The 19,851-nt window shown below is 42.0% G+C and overlaps 1 protein-coding gene across 4 annotated transcripts in view; it reads right to left on the bottom strand.

Annotated features, from left to right (window-relative positions):
- Positions 1–19,851, bottom strand: part of SORCS1 (sortilin-related VPS10 domain containing receptor 1) — a 675,554-nt gene that overhangs the window by 134,728 nt on the left and 520,975 nt on the right. For all 4 annotated transcript variants that reach the window (XM_006879951.1, XM_006879950.1, XM_006879949.1 and 1 more), the window contains exons 7-9: positions 18,496–18,614; positions 14,414–14,503; positions 7,017–7,196 (exon numbers count right to left, since the gene is read on the bottom strand). In XM_006879951.1, coding sequence (XP_006880013.1) covers positions 7,017–7,196; positions 14,414–14,503; positions 18,496–18,614 — 389 coding nt within the window. The remainder of the gene's footprint in view (positions 1–7,016; positions 7,197–14,413; positions 14,504–18,495; positions 18,615–19,851) is intronic.

The following is a 19,851-nucleotide window of genomic DNA, read 5'->3' as shown; positions in this document are numbered from 1 at the left end:
GCATCTTGAATGTGCCAGCCAGGTGGCTGTAATCCCAACACACTTCTTCCATTTGATGAGGGTTAACTGTCATTGTCCATTATGCCAAAGCTCTCTTAATCATCATTAATTAATGTTCTCCTCCCAAAGGAGGGAGGATATTGTCCAAAGCTGTCATAACTCCTCTCCTCTTCCAGGCCACACAAGCACCCAGGAAAGCATGGATCTCAGGCACACTGGTCCCACCACTTCTCATTGGCAACCATCAGCCAGGCAGGCTGTCCTCTGTGACTCCTTCTTCAGATGCCACCAGAATATGTGTGCTATTTAGAAACAACAAGAGTTTTAGGACACCTGTTTCTGGGCATCGGTAACCACTATTCCATACTGGAGGTCATTGCTAAATGCAGGGTCAGGATACGTGTAGAAAGGGGCAAAAAGCCCAGAGCAATCAAACGCTGCTTTCACCTACTGTGAGGTCTGTGGACAATTTTCTTCTTCCTGTTTGGTTTCCTCCAATGTTAGGCATAGGCTCACAGTATTTATCCTCCATTCCAATGTCTTTCCCTTTTTAAAAAAATATTTTACTTATTTTCATGAATGTTTACAGAGATTTTGGATTTTCATTCATTCATTGTTGCATTTTTTTCCTTTACCCCACCTTCCCCTAATTCTCTCCCCTCTTTGAAAAGCAAAAGATAAACTTCTTCGTTGGTATACAATCCTCCCAACCCCAACCCTGCCCCCACCCCCAGTCCCAAATGCACTCCACTATGCAACCTTAATTCTGAATTCCTGTGATAATCATAATATACTATCATATATCACTTTTAAACTGTTCTCTCCCTCATCTGTTTCAATTCAGTATACCTAATCTATCTTGTTTTTCTCAGTCTTACCCCTTTTGATGCTATTACTTGGCTACAATCAAGTTCAAGTGCCAACACTGTCCTTTCAGGGGAGAAAAAGATACTTCATAGGTGAGAATTTGCACGCTTTAGTTTTCCATTCCTAACCACCTACTTGCTAATTTTAGAAAAGAGATTACATTTTCCATTTCCTTAGGGTGGATATGGGAGAGATTATAGTTCTATGTTGGAGAAGAGTATTAAACAGCCCACGAACTGCAAAAAAACCAAATGAGTCTGTCAACGAGGATGCACAACCAGGGTGCTCCGCTTAGCAAAGGATCGTGAAAGTTCAACTCACATCCTTTGGACATGGTTTCAAGAGGGTCCAGTTCTTGGAAAAAGACATCATGCTGGGAAAGGCTGAGGGTCGGAGAAGGAGAGGAAGACCTTCGACAAGAAGGTCTGACACAGTGTCTGCAACAATGAGCTCTAGCTTATCAGAGATGATGAGGATGGTACAGAATAGGGCGGGGTTCACATCTATTGTTCCTATGAACTCGGAGCCAACGAGGCATCAGAGGTGATACAACAGCACCTAAAGACAACAACATAGTACTATGGCATGAATGAATATAAGAGTTAAGTGAGATAATTATGCCATGGTCTTGACACAATGTCTAACAGATAACAGTATTCCAACATGTTGATTTTGTTATATGCCGTTGAATCACTTGTGACTCATAGAGACCCTATGTTCATCAGCTCTGAACCCTGCTCTATCTGGAGCCAATCTTATTGTCTTTGACACATCTACTACACTCATTACCCCAGTCACTGAGTTAATCCATCTCATCCAGGGTCTTCCTCTCTTGCACTGTCCCTCCACACTCCCAAGCATGATGTCCCTCTCCATGAGCTGGTCCCTCCTTGCAACATACCCAAAGTATGTCAGAGGGAGCTTCAGAATCTTTGCCTCCAAAGAAAAGCCTGGTTTTACCCTCTCCAGGACAAAAGTCTTTGTTCTCCAGCAGCCCACGGTATAGGCAATACTCTTCTCCAGGAACACTGCTCAAAAGGCATCAGTGCTCCTTCAATCATCCTTAGTCACTGCTCAGCTTTCTGGCGTATAGCACGTAATCACAAAGAACATGGCCTGGAGCCCAACATTTAAGTGCTTATTAATTGAACAAAAGATTTTCCTATAATTTTGGTTCTATAGTCAAACTTACTGGCTGACACTCACTTCTTGAATTTCTCCCCAGCCCCCACCCTCTTAACTTTTCAAATAAGTTCATTATTCAATGACAAACTTATATTAAAGGAAAATGTCAGGAAAATGACACTTTCTCGATCCCTTCTCAAATTTCCCTACCCTGTCACATCTATAAGTTAGATTCTACGAGCATTGAGAGCACAGCATTTGTACCAGTTTCGTGTGTGTGTGTGTGTGTGCGTGCGTGTGTGTGTGTGTGTGTACAAAGAGTGATTTAATGAGAACTGTGTGTTCTTCTACATTTCCAACAAAGATTCATGAACAATATCGGTCCTCGATACATTGGTCTATCTATATACACACCAGTTGTATATTTTGCCTCTGCGAAAATAGCTTAAAAAGCATGCAGTACGGGAATAGCAGGTAATTGGCATGCAGAGCATACAAACAAATCATTCCATCTTCCTCCGTCACCCCCCAAATCTGAACAGACACGCACCCCGCAGAGTGGGTCTCAGTCACCCTCACCTCATATGTTCCTCATCTCTGCTCCTTATTAATTCACTTATGGACTTTCTTACTTTTCACTTATCTCTACACACTCATCATTCATTGCAATTCTGCTGGGAAATCCACGCTGGATGGCTTTCAGCATCCTGCTAGCCAGAACAATCAGATTTAAGGGAACATTTGTGCCAGGTTCCGTGTCAGCCAATATTCTTTCTATCTAGGTAATCAGCAGATATGGCACTGCTGGTCTGAGCACATCAATTTCAATTCAAGTTGCTGTGAACTGTCAGGCTAATAAAACAAAGACTCCTCTTCTCTGGCCCGAGGATGCAGAACACCTTTACATAATGCAGTCGCCCCACTGCTCACCGTGATGCTAACAGGAGCCAGCAGTCCCCCTACAGATAGTCAAATGCAAGGCAGGCACAAAAGGGGAAGCATAAGGCTTAGCAAAAATCCAGAATGGCCATGTCCAGAGGTCACCCTGGCCCCTCTTCTCATTCGGTGCCTGTTACCTGTTTGCATTTAGAAAACCATTCGTGAGAACAAATGCAAATAATAGGCCAACGCAAAGCCCTGCCTGTCCAAATCCGTCATCCTTTCCATCATCAAGGGACCAATTAAAAGAGACTTTTTCTGATAGAAAACAAAATTCCTCCAGATCAACGATTCCACATTGGTTTGAAAAGAGGAGAAAATATAATCAGGAGGGAGGAAATGCAAACTGAAGAGAAGAAAACTGTTTGGAGACACACAGGACAGGCTGAGGAAGGAAAATGGAGCGTTGAAGGTGGGACAGTGGCTTTGACTCCATATCCAGCAGACGCCAAGAGCAGGAGATTTCTCCAATAAGTCTTGGATCAAGGCAAAAACTGCAAGGCACACCCACAGCACATATTTAATGCTTACATGTTTATAATACACTTACAAGTACAAGAAGACACATAAAAATCCATACCTGTCTAAAAGACAACGCAAACCCTCCAAATTACTGCCACTTATTCAAAATAGATTTACATCTGACCTGTCATTGGGTTTGCAAGATTGCATGCCCCATAGGAGGAGATGGCCCTTCTAGCCACCACAGAGTCTCTGATGGACTTGAATTGTGAAGACAGAGACCATTGAGTTCCCAGTGCAACTCTCTACAGACTAAGACACTGGATATCCTTATAACGCAAGTTGTTGTTGTTGTTAGGTGCCATTGTGTTGAGTATGAGTCAAAGTAACCCTATCTACAAAAGATCTGAACCCTGCTCTATCGTGTGCCATCTTCACACTTCCTGATGCACATAGAGGCCCATTGCAGCAGTCACTGTGTCAATCCACTTGGTCAAGGGTCTTCCTCTCCTTCACCGGCCCTCCATCCTTCACACTATCACGTTCCTCTCTGAGGACTAGCCTCTCTTAGTTACATGCCTAAAGTAGGTGAGGTGAAGTTTCATCATTCTTTCCTCCAAAGAGCACTCCAGCTGCACCCTGTCCAAGACATATCTGGTCATTCTCTTGGCCGTCCAACGTCACAGATCAAAGGCATCAATTCTTTTTCTGTCATTCTTTTTCACTATCCAGCTCTCAGATCCAAAGCCAAGTGATCAGAAAGACTACGGCCTGAATCAGATGCACCTTAACCTTCAAACTGACATCACTATTGTTGTTGATTGCTGTTGAGTCAAGCACAACTCATAGTGACCCTAAAAACAAAAGGCCTGAAGCCTTTCTATAAGTCTCAACATTTATTAAAGTTCATAGAGTTTCCGAAGGCATGTTGTTTAGGAAGTGGATGCCACTCCTCAATAATTTGGAGAAGTCCCTATCTGTAGATTTTTCCCAGTGCAATGTGTCTCATTTCCTCACTGCTTGGTACCAACAGTGTTAATTGTGGATTAAAGCAAGATGAAGCTGTTGACAGTTTCAATCTCCTCTTCATCCATCATGACATTGCCTATTGGTCCAGTGGTAAGAATCTTTGTTTTCTTGTCATTGAGATGCAACAAACATCAAAGGCCTGTATTCCTTGATCTTCTGTAATAAGGGCTTCAAGTCCTCCTCACTTTCAGCAAGCAAGGTTCTGTCATCTGCATCACACAGTTAGTGTTAAAAAAAACAAAAAGATCCCATGTATTACAATGTTACCAGGCCAACTGCAAACAAGAAAAACCCAAAAGAGTGGAACTATATGGACCATTTAATAATGTAGGCAGATTCTTAAGATTTTAACTGTAGAGAATTGGATTGATGATTAAATATATTACAATATACTATTAACGGTGTGCCATCTACAATGTGATGAGCAATGCTGTATCTCAGGCCCTGTATTCTCCTTATGATGAGAAGGAAACCACTCACTGCTTTCAAGTTCTTTTCAACTCACAGCAAAGCATCCAAAGGGTTTCTGGGGTGATAAGTCTTTATGGAAGGAGACTACTGATCTTTCTCCCTTGGAGCAACTAGTGGATTTGAACTGTCGACCTTTCAGTTAGCAGCACTGCTAGATAAGTCTCCACCTGGGCTCCTTTGATAAGGATTATTGTTGTTTGTTTCTAAGTCCCATAGGGTAAGAACAGACTCCTAGCTGACCCTCCCGCGGGTTTCAGAGGCAGTAAGTCCCAAGGGAGGAGACTGCCCATCTTTAGTCCACAGAGCAGTTGATGGATTTGCACTGAATGACTCTGGGTGGCGCTAAGCCATCGGAGCTCCGTATCTGATGAAGATTAGTTCATTTCATGTCAAATAACTCCTATTGGGAAGGTCCCATGATAATCAGTATTTTTAAAATAAGGGAACTAATGCTCAGAAGTTAGTGGTTTTGTTGCACAAATACATGCACATGGTATAGTTAGGATTTAGACCCAGATAGCTCAGCGAAGATCTATATTCGAAACCACGATTTTATCCAACATTATTTTCAAGGTAAATCACCAGCATATATAAATGTTTTCCACAATATATGTTCAGTTTGTGGTTGAGATGCATCCATAAATGTATTTATTTGAAACATGGGCAGAAATGGGGAGAAAAAAACACACAACCCAACAAAACCACAAACCAACAACCCACCATGAACTTGCGAATACGTGGAAGAAAATTTTGCGGCTCAGCTTTCTAAATATACACACATGAACTGTAAGCTTTTCTACTCTGCAAGAAGCTGAGCTGTAATTCTGAAGGTAAATGGTTTGAGGCCACCAGCTGCTCTGAAGTAGAATGGGCAATCTCCTCTTGTGCAACTTACTGTCTCTGAAAACCCACTGGAGGGTCAGTTATGGGTAGGTTCTGACTCTCTGGTACACAGAAAAAAATACATCTGCTATTGTTTCGATTACAAATACATCCGCTCTAAAACAGGCATTAGCCACAATGGGCTCTGATGCGTCAGGAAGTCTGAGGATGGCACAGGACAGGACAGGGCTCAGATCTGTTGTTTGCAGGGTCTCTATGGGTCATACTTAACTTGACAGCACCTAACAACAACAATAACAACAACATATTAGGCATAAAGCTTATGAACATGCTGCTATATATGAATATAGACATTGAGATACTGAAGAGAATCCCAGAGAACTCCTAAAGGGAAAGAAAAACAATTGAAGGAATTATAATGATAGGTTACATTCCTTTAAGTGAAATTCATTTCCTTCTATGACACATATAACTTTCTTGATTCTCATTAAACAAACCACCTCTTGACTCTCTGAACTGATTCTCAACTGAACCATCATGTCATTAGGACTGTGCATATTTGAATCAATTTTAGATTCTTCTTTGCAGATGGAATGTAGGTATCTAATTACACTTCTCTCGATTTCTGAATACGGTTTCTAATGGCTCATTATACACCATTATATATTCTTTATAACACAAGATTAAGACTGACAAATGCCTGGAATCCACCCCAAAATAGCAGCGTGCTCTCTACCCTTGCTATGCCAGAAACAGCAATTAAAACATTGGTGTTTGTGATAAAGTCTACCTGACGCAACACGCATGGATTTATTTAGTATATTGGTCCTTTTGAGCAATGAGGTGCCGTAGTTGGCTTTGGGGAGCCTGAGAAGTGCTGATAGTTTTCTGATTTTGGAAAGAAAGATATATTAACCTTATCTCACTCACCAGAAGAGAGTCTGGGGAAGTTATCTAGTTAGAAAAATCTTCAGCTTCCAAGGGCAGTATCTTCTAGCATAATGCAAGGATATTTATCTCCATTCGCTCTTCATAGAGCAATAATACCCACCATTCCTTTGCTAAACACCTTGCTGGCCCTTCAAGACTAGTTTTAAATTCTCACTCAGCTCACATTTGTTGAAAATAATCCCTCCTGAGATCTTTTGTGGATTACAAATGAACTAATATGTCCCACAAAGCCCTCTAGTAGAGTAATGTGGGCACAGTCACGGCCGGGCTTGCAAAGTCAGTGTAGGCATTTGCTGAGGCTCCAGACCACATGGTCCTCGGTGACATACCTCATAAAGGTCTATCATCACGTTGCCTTCAGGGCCTCTGTTGCTCTGGACATTTTCCAGAGCCAGAGTGAAGTAGACACCGCGGGTGTCTGAGATGTAGAGGTTGTACGTGTCATTCTGGTTCCATTCCTGGACAGCCGCAAACACCTGGTTCTCGTCAGTGCTGATGACATGCATATCCTGGGAGAAGACACAAGAAAGAGAAAGGGGGGGAGGAATTTTATAAGTGACCCAGCAGGTGCCCAAAGAGCAGGAATCTAAAGGAGAAATATACCAGTAGAGGTGATGTAACAGAAGATGGAGATCTTCCTTTTACACACGTGCAGAAGGATGATTAACTGCTTATTTGTTAATCATGTAGTGTGTTGGGTGCTTGTGGGGTTGGGCAGTACAGTGATGAGGAAACAGAGCGCAGGCGCGTTTGAAAACTCAGTTATAACTGAACTGCCCCGTTTGCTAATTTAAGAAGTACTGTCTCAAATATGTGTGACTTTGGAGAATGCATCATCCTGATACATTGGCCAGCACCATTATGATACTCGTTAGAAGGCTTATATAGATCACATTACAAAAGGGGGGCAGTGCAGACAAGCTTTGACTCTCTCCTTGTGGTGGTCGATGGGCCTGCAACGTGAGCATCACTTTGAAAGATGGTTAGAACATCAGGCTCCTCCTAGTGAATCCAAATCTACATGTTAATAAGCGAACCTGGTGATTAACAGAGACAGTGAAGTGTAAGTACTGTGCTAAGTAAGGCTAAGAAATACCAGCCCTGGAAGAACACGTTCACCTGAGAACCCCACAGCGCCACACACTACGTTAATGAGGGCGCAAGGGCCCAGGTTCTCAGCTCAACCTTTACCCTGAGAGGTTCTGCAGGAAACCTCAAGCCAAAGAGGCAAGAAAATCGTCTGTATAAGTGATGATGCTTCCAGACCCTGGTTATCCTGGAGACAGAGATGTAAACAAGGCGAGGACAGTGTGAAAGCAGTGAGCCGCTGCCCACAGATCAGTAAGGATCCCATGGTGTTTCTTTCCCCATTCTGTCATGTAGAGTGTGAGGATATATTGACGGGGCCAACACAGACCAAGACTTGCTGGTTCCCAGAGAAGACACGTCTTCAGAGAGCAAATAGCAAACCAACCAAAATAAATCACACGCACACTAAGGTTGAAGAACATGAAAAGATTTCACGGACTAGTCTTTACTCTTGAAAAGTTCCAGCAGATCTATGAATCTCCCTTAATATAGGTTGAGTGCTATAAAATGTTACCTAACTTCTAACTGAAATTTCTCACTGTAATGTATGCCTGTGCTCAACCAATCAATCAATCAATCAATCAATCAATCAATCATTCATTCATTCAACAATTCAGCCAACTTTGCTCTGGACATGAGTAAGGATAATCCTCCTCTCTAGCCATATGAACTCTTATGAACCTTGAAGAAAATTCTTATACAAAGGGCTGTGTATTCCTGTGCCCTTGCAGAAAGATGCCCATGATGTTGTTGATATTGTTGTTAGGTACTGTAGAGTTAGTTTCAATCCACAGGATCCCGTGTACAACAAAATACTGCCCTGTTTTGGATTAGCTCCAGTAAGGAGAAGCCAAAAAAAATGAGTCCATTCCATAAGTTTAACATGGCCAATTATACAAATAAAGGTTTATGATACGGCTAATGTTTATGTCATTCTATATAAGGAAGAAAATTGGTCTGACAGTAGGTATGAGGTGGTTTTTTTAAAGAATACCAAGGTCTGGTCACCAGAAAAAAGTCAATCGATACTTTTTGTTGTTAGGTGGCACTGAGTCGAGTATGACTCATAGCAACCCTATCAACAAAAGATCTGAACCCTGTTCTGTCCTGCGCCATCCTCACACTTCCTGACACACAAGAGCCCATTGCAGCAGTCACTGTGTCGATCCACCTGGTTGAGGGTCTTCCTCTCCTTCACCGACCCTCCACCCTTCTCAGCATCATGTCTTTCTCCAAGGAATAGCCCCTCCTAGCAACATGCCTAAAATATATGAAGTGAAGCCTCATCATCTTTGCCTCCAAAGAGCACTCCGGCTGCACTCTCTCCAAGACATATCTTTTTTTTTTTCTCTTGGCCATCCATAGAATGTTCAGTGCTCTTCTCCAACACCACAGCTCAAAGGCATCAATTCTTGTTCAGTCATCCTTATTCACTATCTATAGCAAGTAATCAGAAAGGCTATGGCCTACATCAGGCACACCTTACTTCTCAAACTGACATCATTACTCCTCAATAATTTGGAGAGGTTCCCAACTGCAGATTTTCCCAGTGCAGTATGTCTCCTTATTTCCTGATTGTGGGTACCAAGTGTGTTGAATGTGGATCCAACCAAGATGAAGCTGTTGACAGTTTCAATCTCTTCTCCATCCATCACGATCCTGGCTATGGAGCTAGTGGTAAGAATGCTTGTTTTCTTGACATTGAGAAGCAATCCCTACTGGAGGCTGCATTCCTTGATCTTCTGCAGCAAGAGCTTCAAGTCCTCCTCACTTTCAGCAAGCAAGGACGCATTTAGAATATGCAGCATATAATTTTCTTTGACAACAGTGATTGAATTAGGGAAGGGCAAGAGATAAAGCAATAGATAATTTTAGAACTTGGGTTGAATCAATAGAGGGGGGTGGGGAAACCTCCTAACATGGAGTTTGAAAGCATATTAAAGAAATAAAACCCTCCAGAACTGACAGGAAGGATAGTATAGCTCTGATAGTATAGTCTGTAGAAGATTCATGCTCCTAATCTAGAAGTCACACCTCTCTGGTGATTTGAATCCACCAACTATTCACCACAAGAGAGATGGGCAACCTCTCTTTGGATTTACAGCCCTAAAATCTGCTGTAGGGTCTGCAATGTGTTGATTCCTACTTGGCAGCAATGATTTGTATTGTTTGGCTTTTTGTGAGTTCCCCTGCCCCCCCCCCAAATGACAGATCTGACAGTGTCAGAAAGACAGCCAATCCTGAGAAGAACAGACTCAAGAGATGGGGAGTGATGGGCTAAATCCTTAAGCCTTGAGTCCTTGGATGTGGACATGCTGAAAGTCAATGCCACTTCCAGACTTTTGTGTTCAAAAGGACATCTCATACACTGGTTGGAAAACGGACTTTAGAGAGCTATCCAATTGAAATCTTATCTCTGTTCCCTTAGATGTGTGAATACAGTGCCTGGACACGTCTACTACAGAAGAGATACAACAATATTAGGCAAATCATGAGGCTGTAAAGGTTTACCAGTTGATAGTTCATTCATAGGGTCACTATGAGTCATCTATGACTCGACTGCACCTTACAAAAACAGCAACAACAGGTGTTAAGTACTTAAAGTAATGCCTAACATTTAGCATGTGCTCCATGCATGTTAGCTGTGGGTGAAGCGAATCCCCTAACCACTGTTAAGCACATTGGTTTGACCTTTCTGCCTATTACATCTGTTGGTGTCTTAATAGACTCAAGAATAAAGAGTGGCTCTTTTCCGTGTTTTGTTTCTATCTAACGGAGATAATTAGCTGTAGAAATTACACCACGGGCCACTCGACAATTAAGGGACACAATCTTCCATGGTTTCTCATTTCTTACTGGACAAATAACCTAGGTCTTTATATTAACATTTTAGATTTGCCAAATAACTGGTCCCCATTTAGGTTTACTTTTTTGTCAGTAGGAATTTAGCATGCTGAATTCAAGTTAAAATATTTCACTTGTAACTAGACAATCCTTGTAGCAAATTGTCACATCTGTGCCTGCTAAGTGCATCTGTACACTGCTGAATATCAGGGTTCTTTATATAAGCCATTCCACGGCATAATCCTAGTGGGCTAGAGATCATCTTCTCTTGTACCACCTCATCTCTTACAAACCTTTTTATTTTTGTAGATGCAGAATTGAAAACACATACATCAACCATGTTCCTTTCAGTCAGTGGGAGAGCTATTACAGGCTATAAGGACATTTCTAGATGAAGGCTATTATTAGGTTTCCTTTCCGACCACATAATCTAATTACATGCATATAGGACAGTCTTCCAAATGATGTTGTTTTAAAAACATCTTCATGAATGAAAGCCTTAACATATTTAAATGCTATTTTTTTTCCTTTCTTGTAACTTTGCTCTTACTCTTTCAGGAAAATTTTGTTCTTTCTCCAAAGGTGACACTTTTTAAAGCTATTTTCACAGAGTCAGAGAATTTTAGATCAAGAAGCTCTCTCACAGTTCTTCTACTGAAGTGTTTCACAAAGTCTGTTATGCTAAGCACGAGTATCGTTGGATTTTAACAGATAATAAGCCTTTGGGGAAAGGTTTGGACTCACGTTAAATGGAACAGCTTTCTGGTTTTCAGGATCCCTTGGTGACTTGTATTTAACTTGAACATTATCACTCTCTGGACAAGGACCACAGGGCAGTCAAGTTTACCTAGCTAGTTCTTTTAAAAATAGATTTGATTCCAATTTTCATGTAATATCTTGAGTGACATTTTATCATATGTAATATATATGAAGAGATACTATTGTGACACTAAGCTCCTCATTTAAAAGACTAGACACATACACACACACACACACACACACACACAAAGAAACAGATAAAATGGTACAAAGATTCACAGGAAGCCCATGACAGACGCAGGCCTGGACTGCTGGTTTCCAATGGTGTTATCAGCGGCCTTCGCGCCACTCACATGCCAGGCACATCGATCTTCTACCACAGAGACAACTAGATCCATACTAATACTAATATTACCTTGCTTTTATAGAGTATCTGTCCTCCAAAATGCTCAGAGCACTTTCATATGTATTGCCTCATTTATCTCACTTGAGTAGCTCTGAATGAGCTCCAAGTAAGTTAGGAGACGGAAGCCTGTCACTGCGTCTCCCATCTGGAAGGCCACATGCTCTTAACAGCAATGGTGACATTAAAGCCACTCCACTACCCCATCTGGTCATTCTTTAACATTATTGTAAATTTCCTTGAGTCTTTTTTCCCCCTTTCTTTTTTTTTTTTCACTGACCACAGGTCAGCCATGGTCTTTCAAGAGCTGATACAATGGCACTTGGATGATTAAAGAAAATTTGAGCATGAAAGTGCTCGTTTGTCTCTCATCCTTTGGCTGGGATGAACCTTTGTTCATTTCCAGTCTGAGCCGCCCTGGCTTTGACAAAAGACCGTGAAATAATATGCACCTTTACAGCAGAAGACTCCGCCCGAGCTGAGGCTCCTCTTTGAAGGTGCAGTGGCGGGGGCAATGAAGGTGCCCATTGGTCCCAACAACAAGCACTGCTTAGATTAAACAGTATCTTCATTTGTTGGGCTGGCTCCTATTTTTCCAGAAACAAGCTAAATTAATCACTGTATTCTATCTGCAAACCTCAACTGAAGCTGAGGAATAAGATGTGCTCATGTGGGAACACAGAGGCAGAGGAATAGGAAACCCGATTGTGGCTCAGAAGAAAAGTTTCCTTCCTTCTAGACTGACAGGCTGCCACTGGGGGCGACTGTCAGCAGTGATGCGTGGAATGGCAATGAACAATCAATGCAAAGTATCTCTCTCCTAACAGTCCCACGCTGGCTCTGCAAAAATCCTCCCTGATTTCAACTCACCAATTCTAAGGCTCCTTCGACGAACAAGACTTTTTCTCTTAATGTCCTTGACGGTAGATATAATATTTTTTAATTATTTTTTTTAGTCAGAGTTATGTTTTAATGATGGAAACTATTGATTTACTTTCAAGAAAAAGCCATGTACTATTTAGAGCACACACCTAGGAAGCAAATAATGCGTGGTTTTGGCCAAAACTCACTTTACTCAAATAGCCTATGTCCAACTGTGAGTATTACATGGGTAACTCTAATCTACCACTTCCTGATTTTTTTCCATCTGCTTTCTGGACAAGACCATCTCAGTGCTTAAATGTGTCTTACTTTTAAATGTTTACATCTTGGAAGACATGTATTCCATTGCTGATCAATTGAAAGAATAGTAATTTATTCAGATAAGCAAGAAAACCAGTTCTGCTGGACATACTGAGGTGACAGTCATCTCCTTCACGGCCATTCCTGAGAGACTGTCAGAGGATTTGAACAACATTCTGTGACTTTTTCCCTTTCCCACATACGGTACTTCAAATGTAGGAAATTCTAGTTTTACTGGAGCAAATGCCGAGGCAAACTGAAAGCAAGAGGCACATAAATGGATAAAAACACAGATATATAAAATTCTGGATAGAAATAAATAAATATATAAAATGCCAGTGTCGTTAAGTTCTTTATTACTTGAAAATAACAACTGCTGACATGGATGTAGGTCGGTCTTCGGAGTTACTAATGTGTGTTACTTCCTTCAATGAGCTGAGTTTTAAATCCATCTTTCCCTCAGACAGAGTGATGGACAAAGAGACTATGACCCGGAGAAGCCATGGCAGTCTGCCCCTGTGTTGTGCGTGCCACCGCTCACTGGTGTTGGTTTAAGATAAAATGCTCGAAACGTGTGTACGGAAAGGAAAAATGCCAAGGGACATACAAATTCAATCACAGTTTCTCATTTTCTTTCTACAACCCAAAGGCTTTATTGCAGTCCTGTCATCTTTAAATCTAAACAATCTTCTTTTTACAAGTATACACATCTCGCCTGCTCGCAGACTGAAGCATGCAGACAATGAATAATGGCTGGCCACACATCACAATGGCAGCAAGACTGAAAAGCCAGTTTGAGCTACTAAATCATCTTGACCTCCACTAGGTGGCACTCCATATTAACACAGTTTTCAGTGTCTCTGGAAAGACATCCAGGGGACTTCAGGAGGTGAGGGTCTCTAACCTTCTTGCCCTTCCAGTCTTTGCAAAGGTGTCTGTCTTTGAGGAAATGTGGGAAATTGGCTGGGCCTCAAAACCCAAAATTAGTTTCATAATTTCCATTCCAAGGAAAAAAAACCCCAAACAATAAAAACCCCAAAGGTTGAATGCCATCTTTCTGCTTTATCCATTATTTCCTAATAAAGCAACTCCTAACAATAAATGATATTAAAAAAAAAACCTCTTAGTAGAAATCAAAGACATGACACTTGAAACCTTCACTATGAAAAAGCCAATGTGACTCTGTACAATTTTATGAGTTTTAAGATAGACGATGGATGGATGACTTGGGAGAGGATTAAAGACACCAAAGACTTAAGAAAGGTAAAGTAGATAAAACAATGTGTGAAAACAGAAGGCAGGAAAATGAAGTTGATAAAGAAAGGCAGGGGATAAGAAGAAGCAAACAGCAGCGAGGGCCTGAAAGAGCCCTCTGGGAACAGGATGGAAGCAGGAATGGGGACTCTTGTCAAAGCAACACTGAAATGCAGAATGTGATTCCGGCCGTACCTTGGGCAGGGCATACTTGGGCAGCTTCATCTGGGCAAACGCATTTCTGCGATAGGACACGTAGTAGTGGGGCCGTCCGCCTGATGTCAGCTGCAACACAAACAGAGAGGTTATGAAAGGTGCTAATCACAGTTACAGGTCACCTGAATGGAAGGAGCAGCTGTCAGTACACAGGACACCACGGGAATGACAATGGTGGATGCGTGTAAGGGATTGGCATTCTGTTCCCAAACAAGTTATACAGGACACGCAAGTTGCTCAGAGGCCCAGTCTGAGCTTAAACACACTGGATAAAAATACAATCCTTGATCTGTCATCCTGGCTTAGAAATCAGCAAATATTTTTATCTATCTATCTATCTATCTATCTATCTATCTATCTATCTATCGACTGAAACTGAGGAGGACCTTAAGTGCTTGCAGCAGAGGGTCAGGGACTGCCGCCTTCAATGTGGATTGAAGCTCAATATCAAGAAAACAAAGATTCTCACCAGTGGGCTAACTGGCATCATTGTGACGGATGGTGAAGAGATTGAGTTTGTAAACAGTTTTAGTTTGCTTGGCTCCACAGTCAGCACTCTTGACACCAGTAGTTACGAAATTAAAAGACATATTACATTGGAAAAGCCTGCTGCCAGAGACCTCACCAAAGCACTGAAAAGCAATGATGTCAGTCTGGAGACTAAAGTGCACCTCACGGTCTTTGCAATCACTTGCTATGCAACAGAGAACTGGATAATGACTAGGGAAGACAGAAGGAGAATTGATGCCTTTGAGCTGTGGTGCTGAAGAAGAGTTTTGAATATACCATGGATGCTAAGAAAACAAACAGGTTTGTTCTGGAGAGGGTAAAAAGAGGCTACTCCTTGGAGACAAGGATTCTGAAGCTTTTTCTGACATACCTTGGTTATGTTGCAAGGAAGGTCCAGTGCTTGGAGAGGGAGGTCATTGCTTGGGAGGGTGGAGTGATAGCACAGGAGAGGAAGACCTTCAATGAGATGGACTGATTCAGTAATGGGATAATGGGGTAATGGGGGTAGGTGTGTCAGAGAAAATGAGATTGGCACAGGACAGAGCAGGGTTTAGAACTATTGTACATAGGGTCGCTATGAGTCATAGGTGACTCAACGGCACATAACAAAAATAACAATAAGAATGTCTATTGATCTTCAGCGCTCTTCTCCAACACCACAGTTCAAAGGCATCAATGCTTCTTCTGTCATCTTTGGCCACTGCCCAGCTAGCAAGTAACTGAAAAGACTACGTGCACCTTAGTCCTCAAACTGAAATAATTATTCCTCAATAATTTTGAGAGGTTCTCAATTGCTCACTTTCCCAGTGTAGTACATCTGATCTCCTGACTGATGGTATCAAGTGCACCGATTATGAATCCAAGTAAGAAGAGGTCATTGACTCAATCCTTTCTCTGTCCCTCATGATGCTGCCTATTGGCTCAGCTGGAGAGGATTTTTGTTGTCTTGATAGTGTTAAAGACAGATATGTCTCGGAGAAGGTGGCGCCAGAGTGCTCCCTGGAGGCAAAAATGACGAAGCTTCGTCTCACATATTTTGTTGCTAGAAGAGGTTATTCCTTGGAGACAGAAATCAGGATTAGAAAGGTGGAGCGTTGGAAAAGGAGGAAGACCCTTAACCATCTAGGTTGACACAGTGACTACAGCAATGGGCTTGAGTGTGTCAGAGGTTGGGAGAATGGCACAGGATAGGGCAATGTTCAGATTGGTAGTTCATAGGGTCACTATGAACTGAACTTGACATATTTAACAATAACATTTACCTATAAATAGGGTTTCCAGAGAGAGGATGAAAGACACCCAAGTGTTGAGGACTCTCCTTCATAGGGTCCCTACGAGTCATCTGTGACTCGACTATACTTAACAACAATAGCATCAACATAGAGAGAGATCAGCTGGCCTAGTGGACAGAAAGCAATGCTACCAAGCCAAAACAAAGGTGGGTGACTTTTAATCCTCAGCCCTTGGGCCTGTCTTTCATTGTTTTAGTTCAGACATTCCTCTAGGTCGCATAGCCCTGGTGTATAAGTTGCCGTACCATGGTCACTTGTGGTTGCTGTGAGGCTGAACACTGTGACACTGATGTGTCAGATGCATTAATGGTTAGTTACCCAATGCGGACTGAGAGTGGGGTGGAGCTCCCCGATTAAAACAAGCTCAGAAGCAGGAGTGGCATCCACTTCTGTAATAGCCTGCCTCCGGGAAAGCCTATGAACCTGGAGAGAGGATGAAATACAAGCGTTGAGGTCTCTCCTTCATAGGCTCGTTATGAGTTGCCTGCGACTCGACGGAACTTAACAACAATCTATAAATAATCCAAGTATATTGACTTGATATCCATCAGAATATCAGCTATGCTGCTACGTCTATCACCATACAATGATTTCCTTGTACTATACAGCAGGGCCAGGTTGAATAGTGGCTGTTCCAGAGCCATGCATCTGTGGCCACTGAATGCCAGCCTCCCGTTGTCATGGTGATGCCTCTGGACATGCTACTGACACAGCAGGACCGAAAGCCACGCCATGGCTACCATCTACCAGGTAGCCCCGATCTGAACCTCCAAGAAATAAAATGTGAGCTTCTACCTCCACTTTTGTCCAGGATGTAACTCAGTAAGTATCGGAGGTGTTACCATTTCAACAGCACTTGCTAATCTGATTCTGAAGTTTTCGGCAAACTCATTTCCATGGGAAAAATGTTTAGCATACATATGTATGTATATACATTTATGTCTGTGTACATGGGTAAACATGTGAATGTACAAGTGTGTTCACTGTGTATCCCTATAAGTGTGCATATGTGCTTGTGAATATATGCATGCATCTGTGTGTGACATATGCATGTATTTCATTGTTGTTGTGACATGACCTCGAGTCAACAGCGACTCATACCAACTCTATGAACAGGCTCTGAACCCTGTCCTAACCTGCCAACCTCACCATCTCTGACACCCTTGAGCCCACTGTTTCAGTCACTGTGTCGAGGGTCTTCCTCCCTTAACATTGGCCCTCCAATGTTCCAAGCATGATGTCCACGTTTATGTATGTTTATGTGCAAGTGTATATGTATATGTTTGTGTGTGTACAATCTGTAATGAATCATGTAAAAAAAAGTGCATAAGTAGATGTTGATCTGTTTTTAAAAAACTACTTTCTTTAGCATAAGATTAAATATTCTAAATTATTCTCTCCTGTCCAAATAAATATGGTAATGTTCCAAAGGTAGTGAAATTACATATATCAGCTGTTTAGGAATTGCACCTTTGTTATCTTTAACACAGAAAGCAATAAACGAATTCGTTAATTGCACTGTCCAAACAAGTCTAAAAATTCTCCTTAAATACTGAAGAGAGGCAAAGCAGACAGCTCCAGCTTCCTCCTGGGGAAGACAGGAAAACCCAACTTCTCAAAATGCTTTCCACTCTCTTTGGAGGTGACAAGGGCTGGCTGAATACATCTCATTTAAATTCCTTTTATCCTGATCACACTCCACGCATGACTATTAAGGCTTATTACTCTCCATCTCCCCTCTCTGCCTAGACACCTTCATCTAGTCACATCATAGCTTCCTGTCCCACCCCTGCCTGCTTCTCTGTGTTTTCAGGTGGGTAGGTGAAGGCGGGTTCTGATTGATTGGCCTTCTGATAAGACAAGATCTAATCAGTCCTGTTCATGACTCATTGCAGGTGAGAGAGAGGAATGGACCTTGGGGTCCTACCAGAGACAACCTTAGTACTCTCCCATGCACTGACTCTGACTCCATGCCAATCAGGTCCTCTAGACCCCATCCAAAGGAACTAATTAACTTTCTGCTGGTTCAGAAGCTCCCTTATGCAGCTATGGGTTTTTTTTCTGTTAAAAAAACTACATTGGGGGGTTCTTTCTTTCTCTCTCTCTCCCCCTACCCTGTCTTTCCTTCCCGCCCCACCTCTTCTCTTGTTTATTTGTTTTTACTCCTTAGGGGTCATAAACAGGCTGAAAGGGTTGCAACCAGGGCAGACACAGGGAGAAATGTCTTTAAGAGGATCAACAGAAGTGGATGCTGCACACCTGGACAAACACGTAATCATCCTGGACAATCAAGGAGTCTGGGTCAATGTAGCCTGGGAAAGGTTTATTCCGGTTGGCCTCTGTGCAGTTCTGCATCCGGCAAGTTAGGTACTGGGAATCTGAGAAGAAAAACAAAATGAGGGTCAAGGGTGAGAAGCACAGAACACTGGAGTAAGAGCTGCCAATTTTTCTTTTGCGGTCTTCCTTGCTTTCTTTGAGGTCCAACCTGAGTCTCACATTGTCTGTTAAATATATTATTACTGTTTTCATGGTCATCGCTTACATCATTTTTATTTGACCCCTTTGCTCCCGTCACCACACCCATCCCCTCTTCCACTGTCTTCACCAGCTCTTGCTGGGTTTGATCTTTCTTTATGGAACTACATTATATCAAGCAGGCTGCCTGTTACTTACTTAGTCTGGCATTATCTCCCTCCCCTTAAAACTTCCCTTTTGCCTCATATCATTGCGAACATATTCAAACTCTCCTGCCTCTAATTCACCTGTCAGTTACTTCACTTCTGTGCTAATCTCTTTTGCCACCAGGACTATTTTATGACCAATAAATTAGTCAAGGTTTCTACCACTTTACAGAATTGTCATTCGTTTTTCCCTATGCAACAATGAATGAATGTAAATCCAAAATCTCCATAAACATTCCTTAAAATTAAGAAAATAAAATACAAAAACTAATTCATGATCTATAATGAAATGAATTACAAGTTTTAGATCTCTGGCCCTGACCAGATTGAAACAAACAAACAAAAAAAGAAATAAAAAATACTTCTCTCGAGGTACTAGATTTTGACTCATGGGCAGCCTCTTCCTGTTAAGATTTACGGCCTTACAAACCAGATGGACCCTCACTATGAGGTGGAATGGACCCCCTGGCAGTGTTTTGGGTCTGAATGCTTTGTTCTGTTTAACCTAATTCCTACTTAGCATCTTCTATATCACAGCTTCTGCTTATTCCCTTCCTGGAATCTGTAAGGATCTCAAGTGACCTTGGCTGCTGTTTATTTCTGCTCTGCGCCACCACTACCACTAGTAGGATGCAACCTCAAAGGCTGAGGACAGAGACCCCTTTGTTTTGTTCACTGTGGTGACGACTCTAGGTTCTAATGCAGATCCTGCCACACAACTACATAGTAAAAAAAAATAAAAAATCAATAAATGCTTGGTAGAACATGCCTTTCAAATAAAGTATGTCTCATAAAAAAAAAAAAAAAAAGACAAACACCAGCACTGGCTGAAAATCACCTGTGACTTCATCCATAGCCACTGGTGAGAGTCAGCACCCAGAGCCATCAGGGGCTTTAAGCTCGTTGCCCACTGCTGTGGTGTGGACAGCTGAAA

The sequence above is a fragment of the Elephantulus edwardii genome, unplaced genomic scaffold, assembly GCF_000299155.1.
Source record: "Elephantulus edwardii isolate Elephantulus edwardi_28Jun2011 unplaced genomic scaffold, EleEdw1.0 scaffold00006, whole genome shotgun sequence".
In the NCBI taxonomy this organism is placed as follows: Eukaryota; Metazoa; Chordata; class Mammalia; order Macroscelidea; family Macroscelididae; genus Elephantulus; species Elephantulus edwardii.
This window is presented reverse-complemented; position numbering and strand designations above follow the sequence as displayed.